The following is a 14,510-nucleotide window of genomic DNA, read 5'->3' as shown; positions in this document are numbered from 1 at the left end:
ACAGTGGTATCACGCACACCCAACCGTGCAGTCCAACGCCACAACGCGATTGGTTGACGAGTTCGCATCACGCGCGCGATTGGTCGCAACTAGTTGCACTGCACGATTGGCTCGATGAACTAGCACCACTCTTTGTGCCCGTAAGACCCGTCCTTATATATGTCAATGTGAGAGAACCGTTTCATAATTTGATATGAATATCCATCTGAATTATACAGCTCCTTTTAAAGCTTTAACCGACGCAAATAATTGGATACGTATAAAAATAAAAGTAACAAATGCAGTACACGTTTTTAATTGCTTCCTCACAAAGGGTGCTCTCGTTATTTTTAAAACGGCAATTTTTATTAATTTTTAAGTCAAGTACGTTTCGGGTTTTGCTTGGAATATTTAAAGAATAGTAGGGAGCGTGAGTGAACTGCACGCCGACGTTGCAGTTGGCGTGCAGTTCCCATAAAATTGCAGTCGGGTTGCAGTCCGTCTGTATCGGCCTTAATTGACGATTCAAGAAAGGATACTCTAAGATATCGGAATTTCTGGAGATCTCTTCATATTGTCACGGTATCGGAGTCGAGTCCTATCCTATCACACTGAAAACATTCTTTATAGTTGCACTAGACTTTCTTCGCGTGGATATTAGATTTTGTCAATATAAGAGGTTACAATGGTGTTAAGAAAATCTTTTCTCAGTATGTATTTTTAGCTGAGGCTGCTGAGAGCATTATGTGTTCATTTAAAAAAAAAACATTTGTGGAACGTTTATTTGGGCGTAAAAACGTACTGTAGCATGTCTAAGCTAACTTTGCACCGTATTTGATAGCATAGAGTGTGAATAAATGAATTTGCATCTCGAAATCAAATGAATCTCGGAGTAATTAACAATGGAGCCGCCATTAACAGGCGTTCCCCTCTGTCGAAAATAGGCGGCCAATGGTCAACCACATGTCAACCATATGTATGGACTGACGTTTATCTGACATGACGTACCTATACATTTGATGTGCCCCTCCCCCGCAAAAAACGGCAGACTATTTTGTACCGAAAATTTTAGACATGGCGTCTCCGTTGGTTATATCCTCTAAGATCAAAATCGTTGCAGACTTTCCATGGTCTAACTTTAAAAACATATTTCTTAAATTAGTGTTTCAATTCAGCCTGTTCAACAGCTGCTTGGAGGAGCTTCAGGTTATAAATATATCGACAAGTCATTTAAAAATTCGCTATGAAAATTGTCAGAGCAACTTAATATCACGCTGAAATTCATGTTTGAAACATTTTTCATGAAACGTTGCCGGCGTGAGCAGAGTGCTTTCATAGTGTGAAGTGTTTTAAATTATGTTAAGTTTAAAGTAATAAAATTGGCGGGTCGTAGCCGTGGTAATTTTCCCACTACAAATATTGAATATTATTATGCCGTAAATATGATGTAAATTGATACGGAGATCTCTATTAATACAGAATGTTACGTATTGATTATGAAGCCAAGGGATTAATTAAGTACATAACAAGTTCTGTTTTTGACATTGATAATATTTCACAGAAGAAATTGCCTATTATACCGGGTGTGGCCTGTAACATGAGCAAATAATTAAAACATAGATTGTACTCCTCAAACGGTGACACTTTTGTTCAACAACATTAAAAAATTATGAAGTATTTAGACTCCCTATTTTTCATACTAAATAAATATTATCTTCAATGGACGCCATCGCCACGCCATATCATTGTGATTGACGTTGCTTGTCACGCCTCGCAATACGTTGCGTCTTAGAATAAACTTTAAAGTGTATTAAAAATCAAACCACAAGTTATTTTTAAAAGTTGCGGAACAAACGTTGGTCAGTATGAGGAGTACAGCCTACAGTTTAATTTTTTGCTCGTATTACAGGCCACACCCGGTATACGTAGCCGGTTTCTAAGTAAATAAAATATGACATGCGGTCGGTCGAACGGTCAGACGGACAAGAGAAAACTATTACTCTGGCTAGAGAACTCTATAAATAAACAAAAAAAAATTACTTTTAACTACCTTTATTCGATACCTACTACATCGGAAATCTTAATATACTTACTTATATTCAACATTCTTGCTTAAATCTGAATCAGCGAATGTTAATTATTTTAATTAATCATTGAAGTATTGATTATCTTATTTAACTGGCCCTAGGGCCAGTTGCGCCAACCACATTTGACAGACTGATCAACATCACTCGGCAAAGAGAGAACTATGAACATTCCCATACAATAAAATTATAGCGAACGCTTTAACGGTGACAGAGGCACCAAACCGGTGCAACCGACCCTTAAAGGGGCCCACTGATTAACAGTCCGCTGGACGGTATCGGCCTGTCAGTTGTTCGGAACTGTCAAAATTTTATTCTAACTGACAGGCCGATACCGTCCGGCGGACTGTTAATCAGTGGGGCCCTTTAGTCTAGTTACCATCAGTCACCATTATTACCTGCCTATAGGCAATATAGTCAAGAAAAATATCAAGCTAATATATATTAATTACTTTAATACATTTAATGGTTTTACAATCACTTAGGGTTTGAAGACGAACACCGGCGCCCTATTCTGCAGCTGCAACCGCGCCGTATATCTCATGTTCTGCACATCATTCTCTGTCACAAACTTCACTTCTTGCAGCTGCCCATCTGGTAGCAGCACGTAATAAGTACCTATACTCTTCTGTACTTCCACTGGCCCTTCTAGCTTCTCAGCTTCAGGGTTTTCTGTAGACGTAGCTTCGGTGGTTGGTACACCATAAGTGTTATCGGGTACTCCGTAACTTGCGTCAGGGACTCCATAGCTAGTCGCCGGCGGCTCGTTGGGAAGCGTAAAAGGCTGTGCTGGCTTCCAGCCTGCTGCGGGGTAAGGAGCGTTAGCAGCTTCATTTGGAAGCGTGAAAGGCTGATCGGGCTTCCAACCTGATGCTGGATATGGGGCTGCGTCTGTTGTTGCTTCTGTTGGTGAATCAGTTGTGGTTGGAGGAGGAGGTAGCTCTTGCCTTTCGAACCTGAACCTCGCTGGTCTGAAACGAGGCAGTGAAGGCAGCTCAGCTACCACAACGGCAACGACGCAAGACAGAATAAGGAGCTTCATCTTTAATCGCTAATCACTGAATGATGCTGATGGTACCGCCCTGCTTAATTTATACTGGTTTAAATGTTTATGGTTCATTGTTGTATCATAAATGGTATCTAAGGACGATCCTGAGCTATTCTCAAAGACAAAGACCAATATAAATGATTCCCAGTTATGCGAAATTGCAATAAGTCTCCAGGTCAAGGTATACTGGCTATGAGTTAATAAATTAGATATGTTTAGTGAACAAACTAAGAGTGAATTATAAGGATAAGAAGGCTGGTCACGTCTGCGCTCGGCAGTGACCTCTTAATGTGGTAGTGTAACGTCATTGAGACGTTATCAAGGTAATTAGGTAAGTTTTGAGACTATCAGTAGCTTGAATGAGGTGGTTTGATTTCCGGTTGGATTTGAAATCTGACGTGCAATATTCCATAAAACAAATTAGTTTAATTAAACTCCCGAGGCCGGTTCATCGGATAAAGCTTATCGGAATGAGTTCACGTGTAATTTGGCTCCAGTTTTGGGGCTTCTTTCACGGTTAATCCGAAACCAAGATTACTACGGGTTCTATATATACCTTCTGTTATCCAATATCTTTTGTAAGGTACACATATTATGCGGGATTACTCTACCAAATCCTATACTCGTATTGTATAATACATAGTGTGTTAAAACCTGTTACAAGTACATAAAATCATTTTTTCTAGTCTGTCCACGCATCTCCTTGATACAAATAATAAGTATACCTACGTTTCCGTACATCCATACCAAATATGAATAATATTGTAAATGCGAAAGTATGCCAGTATTTCTGTCTGTTCCATCTTCACGCGTTAATAAACCGCTAAATTAAGCCGACGGCCACTGAACTGACGCTGATTTAGGCAAAATGGTATGAATGGTATGGTGGTGTAGTGAAGACATGATTAGTTATTAGATATTATTTATCCCAAAATTCATCCCTTGTTGGGGTAAAAAGTGGGAAGAATTTACTATAGAAATGGTAATAAATGGTAAATAAGGAAATACTATTTTATTCTACGCAGGCGAAGTCGCGAACAGAAACTTACCTGTGTAACATGAATTGACATCTTATGGGCATTTTCACTTAAAAGTGTACCATTTACTTTTTTTCGAAAATCCATCAACTTTTGGGTTATTTCTACTCAAAATCACGAGGACTATCGATTTAAAAAGTAAAAAAATGTGTCCCAAAAAATATGACAGTTTTGTAACGCATTTTCACATACCTACATTTTGTATGGACAGTTACAAAACTGACACCCAAAATTTGTATGAAAAACTGAGGACACTTTTTTTCTTTCTCATTCAATAGTACTCGTGATTCTGAGTCTTAACTACCCAAAAGTTGATGGTTTTTCGAAAAAAAGTAAATGGTACCATTTTTTCTGAAAACCCCCTTATACACCAATAAATATTTGCTGTAGTGATTACACGTAGGTCTAGGTAGGTACTCCTAGACCGCCTTCCGAAATGCAACCAAGTTTACCCACAGCATACACTGCAATTACTAGCTAACCCCTTAATACCCTTTACGGGGAGAATGGAGCGGTCCAATCAAACTATGCAAAACACCTAGGTTATGATATTGTTCTTGTGTAGGCACCTGTCAAATGTATCCCTAAGGTAAGACACCACACAGATCAAATAAACATGTTAGATAACTGTGAGATTCCTTGGTCTAACAAAAATAGTAAGTAGAAGATGTAAAAAAAAATCTTAATTTTCTTTCACAATACAATGCCGAATATCGTCGGTGCGAATAAAAAAATCGCCATGTATTTTCAAGCTACTTTTCAGGAGACAAAAATAACTGTTTATTTTCCTGTTTGTATTATATTTGTTGCACTTGTATTTTTTTTCTGATAGATCATTGATTTTTACATAATACTCATGACGAATATAAACAGATTTTTTTGTAATTTTTTACAATATGATTATTTTAACCAAATTTTGCTACATAGCGATTTAAATTTGGTTGGAAAAAATCGTCATGCGTTAAGTTTGTAACACATAGCGATTTGTTGCCAAAGTAACATATTACGATATATGATACATAGCGGATTTTAGGGTCTGTCGGGTCCATTCCATCCATCCATTCTACAATAAATCGCCATGTGCAACATTATTGCCATCACCCTCGACGGAAAACAAGACATTTAATATCGTTATGTGCTAAAAAATCACATAGCTATTTTTTTGTTTCTGTTCTGTTATTTTTTTGTACAAATGTTGTTCTGTGTTCACATAGCGGAATTTTTATTTTCAAAACTAATAAAGATATAACAAAAATATTTATGTGGGTTGACGGGAAATTTAAAAAGGAATTCAAATATACCAAAATCAAAAAAACGTAAAATAACACATAGCGATTTTTTTATTCGCACCGACGATATGCCCTTAATCATTGTTTTTATTTCAGATTATGCATCCATATTGTGTTAATTAATACATATTTTAAACTAATCAACACTGATTATGAGGAAACTAATGAACATACATACATATGTATGAAAATAAAAATGTAAAATTAGAATAATATTACATACCCACATTAGGGTTGCCAGATGGTCGGGGTTTGGCGGGATTCTCCCGATTTTTAGCATGTGTTCCCGATTCCCGACAAAGTGAAAACTGTCCCGAAAAACAGCTTCACGTTATAAAACAATAATTTCAAGTTCCGAACTGTCGTCGAGCGTAGTGCCAATAATGTAAAATATCGTTGTTTTTAACACTTAAGGTACTTTAATTGGAATGTTTTTTTTCCCGACTTAAGTCCCAAAATCCCGAAAAATTGATATTTTTTCCCGATAATGGCGCCTTTCGATCTGGCAACCCTAACCCACATACATACCGGTCAAAATCATAACCCTCCTGTTGCGTTGCCGTAGAAATGACTTTAACAACATTGATCATCGTTCGTGTTCCAACACACTTCTGTGTTGTGTTATCTAAGGCTTATCTTATTGTTTGTTTCAAATTTCCTTATTATTTGTATTTACAGTTGTTTTTTCCCGTGAACGAGGGAATAAACTGACAAAAAGATTTTTACCAGACCAGAAATATAATAGGTCTTAAGGACCATTATTCAAGCTAGATATTTCGTCGAGGCTATTACGATGAGGCTAGACAAGCTGACAATCGTCGATAGAAAACGCCAATCGAAACTCAAATAATGTATGGAAATATATGTCGCAGTCGGATCGTATAATCCGCCGTATTACATTACGGCTAGCCGTTTTCAAAAACAGGGGCGTTTTGAAATGCGGCGGTTAACGATTAGCCGGATTGAATGCGGCTGAATGAGAATCCGCCGGAATGTATTCGGCGCCATACGTTCTTCAACACGGTTAGCCGTAATGTAATACAGAAAGTCATTAGCCGGCGCTTTGACAGTTTTTAGTTCCCATTTTTAACACCCGTGGCGCTGCCTGACAAACGCTGGGGTGTCCATCAAATCTGGAGTTCGTCGGACTGTTTCTTTTCAAAAAACATTTCCTTCGCAACTTAACTAGACGGAGCCCCGCTTCGCGGGGCTCCTATTTCTGAGCGGTTTGCCCTTCGGGCATCTGAAGCTACCTAACGAACCTAACCTACCTACCTATTGATTCAGTGAGACGTCCGTGAAAACATTACACTTCGGGGGGAAAAGCGTGGGTAGGTAAGTAGGTTAGGTTCGTTAGGTAGCTTCAGATGCCCGAAGGGCAAACCGCCCAGAAATAAGAGCTCCGCTTGCGGGGCTCCGTCTATTTAAGTTGTGAAGGAAATGTTTTGGAAAAGAAACACATGTAGTGCGGTGGGACCATGGTAAAAATAAATTAAATTGCAAACGTTGTCAAACTCCGGTTACGTGGGCGACCGAAAGAACTGGTCACTCTACAATCTAAAATAGTAGTACGATGCGGCTAAACGTAGGCCGCCTTATTGAAGAACGTATCGCAATGACAATTCGGCTAATCGTCGAACCGCCTAGACGGCTAGCCGTAATGTAATACGGCGGATTATACGATCTGACTACGACATATACATGACTTTTCGTAGCATCTGTCATACATTTTTACTTTTCGTTTGGCGATGTATGTACGATTGCCATCTCGGCAAGAACCCCATGTGCGATAATAAGACCTTGAAGGACGCACAGTTATTTAGCATTTCTTTTTTCTCTGGTGATTCTCTTGAAAGTAGCTCAACAGCTTCTTTCAAGCTAGGGAATATACTTAACATTACAGCATTTACAGCATACAGCCTATTAGATTAAGATGCTAATTCCAAGCCGGCCTAGCCAAGGTTACAATCGCTATCGCTTCGACAACGAAAAGCATTATGTCTCTCTATCACTCTTCCATATTAGTGTGACAGTGACAGTTGCGTTTCGATCGCTACGGAGCGTAAGCGATTGGCATCTTGGCTACGCGGCCTGACATGATTCTTGAATCCTCTGGATTTAAATGATTTGACTTCAAACACTAGGTAGGTACACGACAGTCGAAACGCATATAATTGGTTTATTATTATACTTACTTAAAGTGTAATACCTTTAAACGAGCAATTCTTGTTCATATATTCTTATTTATATGTCGGGGATCTCGGAAACGGCTCTAACGATTTCGAAGATTTGCTATATGGGGGTTAATTTTTGGGGGTGATAAATCGATTTAGCCTGGTCTTATCTCTGGGAAAATGCACATTTTTGAGTTTTTATATGTTTTTCGAGCATGGCTCGGTCTCCCAGATATTACTTAGGTGCTTAAAGTGTAGGTAATATAGAGAAAGGTCTTATATAATGAATTACCTTACTCATTGTAAAGTTTCAAATTTGTGGACTCACCAGTATCGAAGCCAGGCCGGGACCTGAAACGGGAAAGAACAAATTAATTAGGAAACGATCGGCGTCAACTTTTTTAATTACACCTTAAATAATTCATTAGAATGAATACAAAAGACTTAAAACGAATATTAATACTCCCTAAAATTCGATCTAAGAATATACAAAACAAAGAAGAGTGTCTTGTTTTGTTTAATAATAGGTACAAGTACAATACATTTATTTATATTTATTTAAACTTTGAATCAGGCAACACGGCCCATATTACATAAATCTTACAGACTAACATACAATGTATACATTTCATAATAGACCGGGAGATAGTGACACATTTTACTGGGTCATTTGTACCAGTATGGCGGTTCGTCAGGGGTCTAAGCATGTAATGAAGGAAAGAAAAATGATGGTCATAGCGCTGGTACCGGCGGCCCAATCGCGTGGCGTTAGTCGAACGTGTCGGATAAAATACGAGTGTCGAACGATTTGTTCCACAAAAATCCTCGTATTTTCCGATAGTCCTTAAAAAAGAAGTAGGCGGTAGCGTAATGCCATACTTCTCCGGTGTGACTTACAGCCCGCCATACTGAGGCGAACACATTAATTAAAAAAAAACAATTCAACCATTTGTGCCAAGCTAATTTTTGCACAGGTGATCATCGTCGAGCAGCCATTCATGGACATCACCATGCCATACTCTTCGGACGGTTCCAAATGGCCGCCATACCGCCGCAAGGGAGTTATTATTATTTTTTTTGTTAAACGATTTGTACCAGTATTGCATTTAAATTTTTGGAAAGTATTTGATAAAATGTGACCGTTATTATAATTGCCATACTTATAGTAGGGGGATAAAGTGCTGTCATACTTGAAAAACTTATTTAATCGACACGTTTCAAAAATACGACTATGTATACGTAAAATAATTTTTTACAGCATGGCATCATCATATTCTGTTTGTTTGGATACAATTGTACCTAAAAAAATATATTTCAGATTATAACTACGGGGCGGACGACTGTGAGACTTAAGCCAAGACTTAAAACAAAAAACAATTTTTTGACGATTTGTACCAGTATGGCATTTGGATTTTTGGAAATTATATGATGCAATGTGACCATTATTATATTTGCCATACTTCTAATAGGGGGAAAAAGGGGCACCATACTTGAAATAAAAAAAAAAAATTGTACACATTTGCCACCTCCTACAGGTATGGCATTATGAGATTTCCATTTATGATCACACAGAAAGTCTTGAAAAAAAATTACAAGATGGTACAAATCGTTTAGCAATAAAAAAAAATTAACTCCTTTGCCGCGGTATGGCGGCCATTTGGAACCATCCGAAAAGTATGGCATGGTGATGTCCATGAATGGCTGCTCGACGATGATCACCTGTGCAAAAATTAGCTTGGCACAAATGATTGAATTGTTTTTTTTTAATTAATGTGTTCGCCTCAGTATGGCGGGCTGTAAGTCACCCCGGAGAAGTATGTCATTACGCTACCGTCTACTTCTTTTTTATGGACTATCGAATAATACGAGGATTTTTGTGGAACAAATCGTTCGACACTCGTATTTTATCCGACACGTTCGACTAACGCCCACGCGATTGGGCCGCCGGTACCAGCGCTATGACCATCATTTTTATTTCGTTCTTTACGTACTTAGACCCCTGACGAACCGCCATACTGGTACAAATGACCCAGTAAAATGTGTCACTATCTCCCGGTCTATACCCAACTAGCAAAATAGTCATATAAGAATTGATTTACTCAGCCTGTAATCGTATAACAGCCGAGTTACGGTTGTTGAAGCACCAATATATCGTATAATAGCGGTTAACTCGACTATTTAGCAATTTTCGCTAATTAGTGCTATAATCATGTCGTATAAACGCTTATAGCACTATCTTTTAGCACTTTTATTCCACCTTTTAATAAATGCTGAGTTAGCGCTACTAAATCACTTTTATTCAGCATAATTGTCCTATTAAAATCATATAACAGCTATAGATTAGCTAATTGTCTGAATAAGGCGCTTTAATACAACTGTTACTTAACTCTCTTCTCTGTTGCTATAAAAGCCTATTAAAAGCAATCAAATAACCATTTGGCAACAATGCTGCTGTAACAGCGCGCTTATATCATAATTCGGGTAATGGGGTTCAAACCGCTGTTATAGGAGCTGAAGTGTATTTACAGATTTTATTCAAAATGTATTCAGCTTAGAGTACTTTTAAAGAGTTTTGAACTACATTAACAGCACAAGTCAGCCATGTTGACGTTTCAATATAGTCCGGTGGCCAACTGCATGAAACCCTACCTGACAAAAAAATAGAATAATCCTACTCTGTAGGGGTAGCTGACTTTTAGTAGCATCAACTGTTCTTGGTCGGCCGCGGCTTAATTTGGAAAATTTTGCGCTAATGGCAAAATAGTGGCACAAAAATTCATAAAAAAAACCCCATCGTATAATAGAATGAAACTTGCATGGTAGGATAGCTGCCTTTGAGGACAGCAAAACAAAACTGGTCAGCTACATCCTGTGTTGGCAGGTTCTTGTGTCCGACCGAATTTGTGGTACCACGTGACAGCTACAATTTACCTCATCTTGGTACCACAAATTCGGTCGGACACAGGAACCTGCCAACACAGGATGTAGCTGACCACTTTTGTTTTTTGATGAATATTTGTACCACTTTTTTGCCATTTGCGCAAAATTTGCCAAGTTAAGCCACGGCCGACCAATAGCAGTTGAAGCTGCTAAAAGTCAGCTACCCCTACAGAGTAGGATTTTTCAATTTTTTTATCAGGTAGGGTTTCATGCAGTCGGCCATCGGACTATAAATCCATTGACATGGCGACATCATGTGCTATAAGTGTAGCAGTAAACGCAGTTACTCGACTTATAGTCGAATTAATGAGATATAACAGAAACTAGATCGTGTAAGCAAATTTTTACTTATTTTTATTAATATTTTTTTATTGAAATTTAAGAAAATAGGCGGCCCATGAATATATATGAACCAGTGCCTTTGGTTTTATCAATAAAGTATTTTTCGCGCTGGGTTTTACTGTATTACATGTACTTACAGACAGTAAAAACTTATGTACACAATCACGGTAAAAATAAATGTCATGGATGACAGCAGTAAAAAATACTTAAGTACCTTTTTGTTTTATTAGACACGTGAAGACGATTAGGCCTCAAACTTAATCAAATAATTGAAATATAATCGCTTACCTGAGATCGTTTTTAGCACATATTAGTTGAATAAAAGCATTTACTGCACTCTTACACATTTAAAATGCCGGGTAAAAGCAATCCGGCTACCTTTACGAAACATTTTTGCTGAGAAAAAGCAGTGCGGCTGCTTTTATAGAACACTTTTACTGAGTAATAGTAAATTGCTAATGTTTATAGAACAAATAGTCGAGTAAAAGCACTATCGTTGCTATTAAAACACTAGAAGTGCTTTTATCCACTTTTACTCAACTCTTACAGCATCGATTTGCTTCTTATACAGCGCTTACTCGATTTTTATAACACTTTTAGTCTGTATAAGTGCGCCTTTTCGCGTTGAGTAAACGCTTACAGGACTTTTACTCGACTGTTTATAGCACCAAAAAGCGAAAATAAAAACGTTCTCTCAACTTTTATAGCACATAGATTTGCTAGTTGGGATAAGCTTATAACGCTTAAAACTAAACACTATTTAGTATTTAGGCGACAAAACGGTGTGGCTCCGTTGTACCGAAATTGTCTGGTCTTGTATCGCACTCTTATGAACTCGGGTGTAGGTAGAGTTAGTCCAAGAGAAGTCTGCAACGATTTTGATAGCACATGCAGTACAAGTGTTATTTTATACGTCATAATTTCATAGAAGTTTGACGTTTAAAATACCATTTGCACTGCGTGGGCTATCAAAATCGCTGCAGTCTTTTCTTGGTCTAACTTTTTTTTTATACAATTTTAAATCAAACCTCAACACCTAATATATAACAATTTATTTTGGCAAGAAAATATACAAGAAACATGACATAAGTGGTCTGTACTTAGTATATTCTTTCATTTTCCTTATCGAAACAATAACAGGTAAATCCGAAACGTTTTCCTCGAAGAGTTCTTGAGCGAAAATGTGAAGTTTATTATTTAATTTCTTGGAAATGGGAAACATTTCCTCCAATTAATTAGCACCCATTGAGTTGACATCGCGTGTATTGGTTTGAAAGTAATAAATGAAAGTTTGCGAATAACAGAAAATACCTTCTTGGAAATTTTAAATACGCTCAATACAAAATTAAAATGATATTATATATCAACAATAGGTAATTTTTTTCAGACAAATGGTTATGGCGAAAGAAAAGTTCAAGATATTAAATATCGACACGGATAAAGTGCTGAAAATATGTCTACACGACCTTTGTAGCCCATTTTGTAAGTACATATTATTGGCACTTTGTCCATGTCGATATTTAAAATCTTGACTGTACCTATCTTTAAGGGGGAGGCCTATTTAAGGGGGAGGCCTATGCAAGGGGGAGGCCTATGTAAAGGAGGAGGCCTATGTTCAGCAGTGGACGTCTTATGGCTGAGATGATGATGATGATGATGACCTATCTCTATAATCAAAAAAACCGGCCAAAGGCGAGGCAAAGTTGCGCCCCAAGGGTTCCATACTTTTTTCCGTGCTTCAACCCGCTCTTTTACTTAAGATTTGCGTTCAAATCGTCTTGCAGCTCGGTAAGTTACTTCCTGCCGTATTCGGACAGTGCTTCTAAGAGACCACTGCGGTACGATAACGATCTGTCAGTGTCAAAAGTGTCATTTTGTTCAACCAATAGCGTCACTTCTGACACTGACAGATCGGTATCGTAGGTACCTACCGCAGTGATCCCTCAGAAGCATTGTTTGGACTGGGCCGTTAGGCTGACTGTACTTCGTTCCTTACCCTTCATATCCATTACCGAAACACAAAAGCGGCGAAAGACGTAATATTCCTCGCATTTAGAGTATTCCAAGCGTCCAATCTGGATCCATTGTCGTCCCGACCTTTAATAATCCATTGTATTGGAGATCCATTTTTTTCATGAGACGTCAAAGGTGGAGTATTTAGATGGCAGGTACCTACTTGCGAATTGGTATATAGCAGAAGACAAGTAAATGAGACCCCAGAAAAGGTCAATAGCGCAGAGAATCTTTAGAAAAGGAAAACACGACCGCGGTCACCGTTGTGATAAAATAGGGAGTATTACTGCAATGTTGTGCCGCCAGAGTGCAGCACTAATTTGTTTAGTAAACCATAGAGTAACTTATACATACTATAGGCCTTAAACAGTTTTTTGACAAGTTTTCACTATGACATTGATGCACCAAGGCGGTTTGTTTACAGGTAGCATACCGCGAAACGAGAAAATCGAAATTTCTGTATCAGCCTCTCTATCGATCGAATAAGCAAGAGTGATAGAGAGGCAGAAACCGAACTTTCGATTGTCGTGTTTCGCGGTAGGCCATGTGATTGACCTAGTGACGCATGATGTGTCATTGATGTTAGCAATGAGGTTTGTTTACTGTATGTGCTAGTGGTGCCACCTACGCAGAGCTTTGCCTAATATTCCCTATTGGAGCTCAAACCTCGGCCCGGACCCGGACCATTCCAGTATATCATCCTTTAGTCTACCATAAAATAACTAACGGATTTTGTACCTGACCTGACCGCGGGACCACAAGGTGACCATAAATGTGTCGCTTAACTTCAAACTCGGGTAAATCCATTCGACCCTCTCAGCAAATACCCTATTACCTTTTCTTAATACCAAAATCGCATAATTTGACACATGGATTTACCCGAGTTTGAAGTTAAGCGACTCAAATAAAACAAAAACCCTAATTTATCACTGTGATTAAATTTGCTTGCCTGTGAATATTGTACATCTTTTCAGGTCTCAATTAAGTACATTGACTGTCTGTGGTTTGCGTGCTATAATCGAATAGAATACGCGATCAGGCCAGTTTTCCATCAATATACTTAATTATTTTCCCAAAAGCTTTATGATTGCCCGACCTACATCCACTTTTGGCAGAATGCCTGACAGAACCATATATTCTACAAATCTAGATAATAGTCTAGCTCTGTATCGATGGATAAAGCAAAAATTGTTTGTTGGAATCCTAGCTAGTTACAAGAAAACCTATACAATATTTTGAAAAACTTAATGATTGACCTCATTAATACTTTTACACATATACGCGTTTGCGTTTTGTACACATATTTAATTACACAAACGCGGTTTACCGCGATATAATTCTTTTTTCCTTAAACTCAGCTGAAACGTCGGAATTTAAGGTAAAAACCTCAGATCATACTTCCTATATCTATGGTAAAAACAAAGAAATTATATCGCGGTAGACCCGTTTGTGTAATTAAATATATATGTGACCTCATTGAGTTAAGCAATTACGAAAACATAACTGGACTCGATTACGGCAATTGAATTTCACCCAAATACACCGAATTCCGAAATGAAAGGAACCTCACTAAATACACGTGGAATAACCAAAAATCTGTGACG

General features: G+C 38.0%; 2 protein-coding genes across 2 annotated transcripts in view; both read right to left on the bottom strand.

Annotated features, from left to right (window-relative positions):
• LOC134794433 (uncharacterized) overlaps nucleotides 1–14,510 on the bottom strand; it is a 399,097-nt gene that overhangs the window by 275,675 nt on the left and 108,912 nt on the right. The window contains exon 3 of the mRNA XM_063766246.1: nucleotides 7,940–7,962. The gene's annotated coding sequence lies outside the window, so the exon portion shown is untranslated. The remainder of the gene's footprint in view (nucleotides 1–7,939; nucleotides 7,963–14,510) is intronic.
• LOC134794458 (uncharacterized) lies at nucleotides 2,502–3,147 on the bottom strand. The gene has a single exon (XM_063766272.1). It carries the CDS (start codon nucleotides 3,103–3,105, stop codon nucleotides 2,545–2,547), a length of 561 nt encoding a protein of 186 aa, XP_063622342.1. The 5' UTR covers nucleotides 3,106–3,147; the 3' UTR covers nucleotides 2,502–2,544.

The sequence above is a fragment of the Cydia splendana genome, chromosome 10 (assembly GCF_910591565.1).
Source record: "Cydia splendana chromosome 10, ilCydSple1.2, whole genome shotgun sequence".
NCBI classification, from domain to species: domain Eukaryota; kingdom Metazoa; phylum Arthropoda; class Insecta; order Lepidoptera; family Tortricidae; genus Cydia; species Cydia splendana.
The sequence above is the reverse complement of the archived record's forward strand: the minus strand, read 5'-3'. Positions and strand labels throughout refer to the sequence as shown.

Coding starts and splice junctions, on each gene's coding strand:
- LOC134794458 (XM_063766272.1), bottom strand. CDS start 3,105: ATGAAGCTCCTTATTCTGTCTTGCGTCGTTGCCGTTGTGGTAGCTGAG.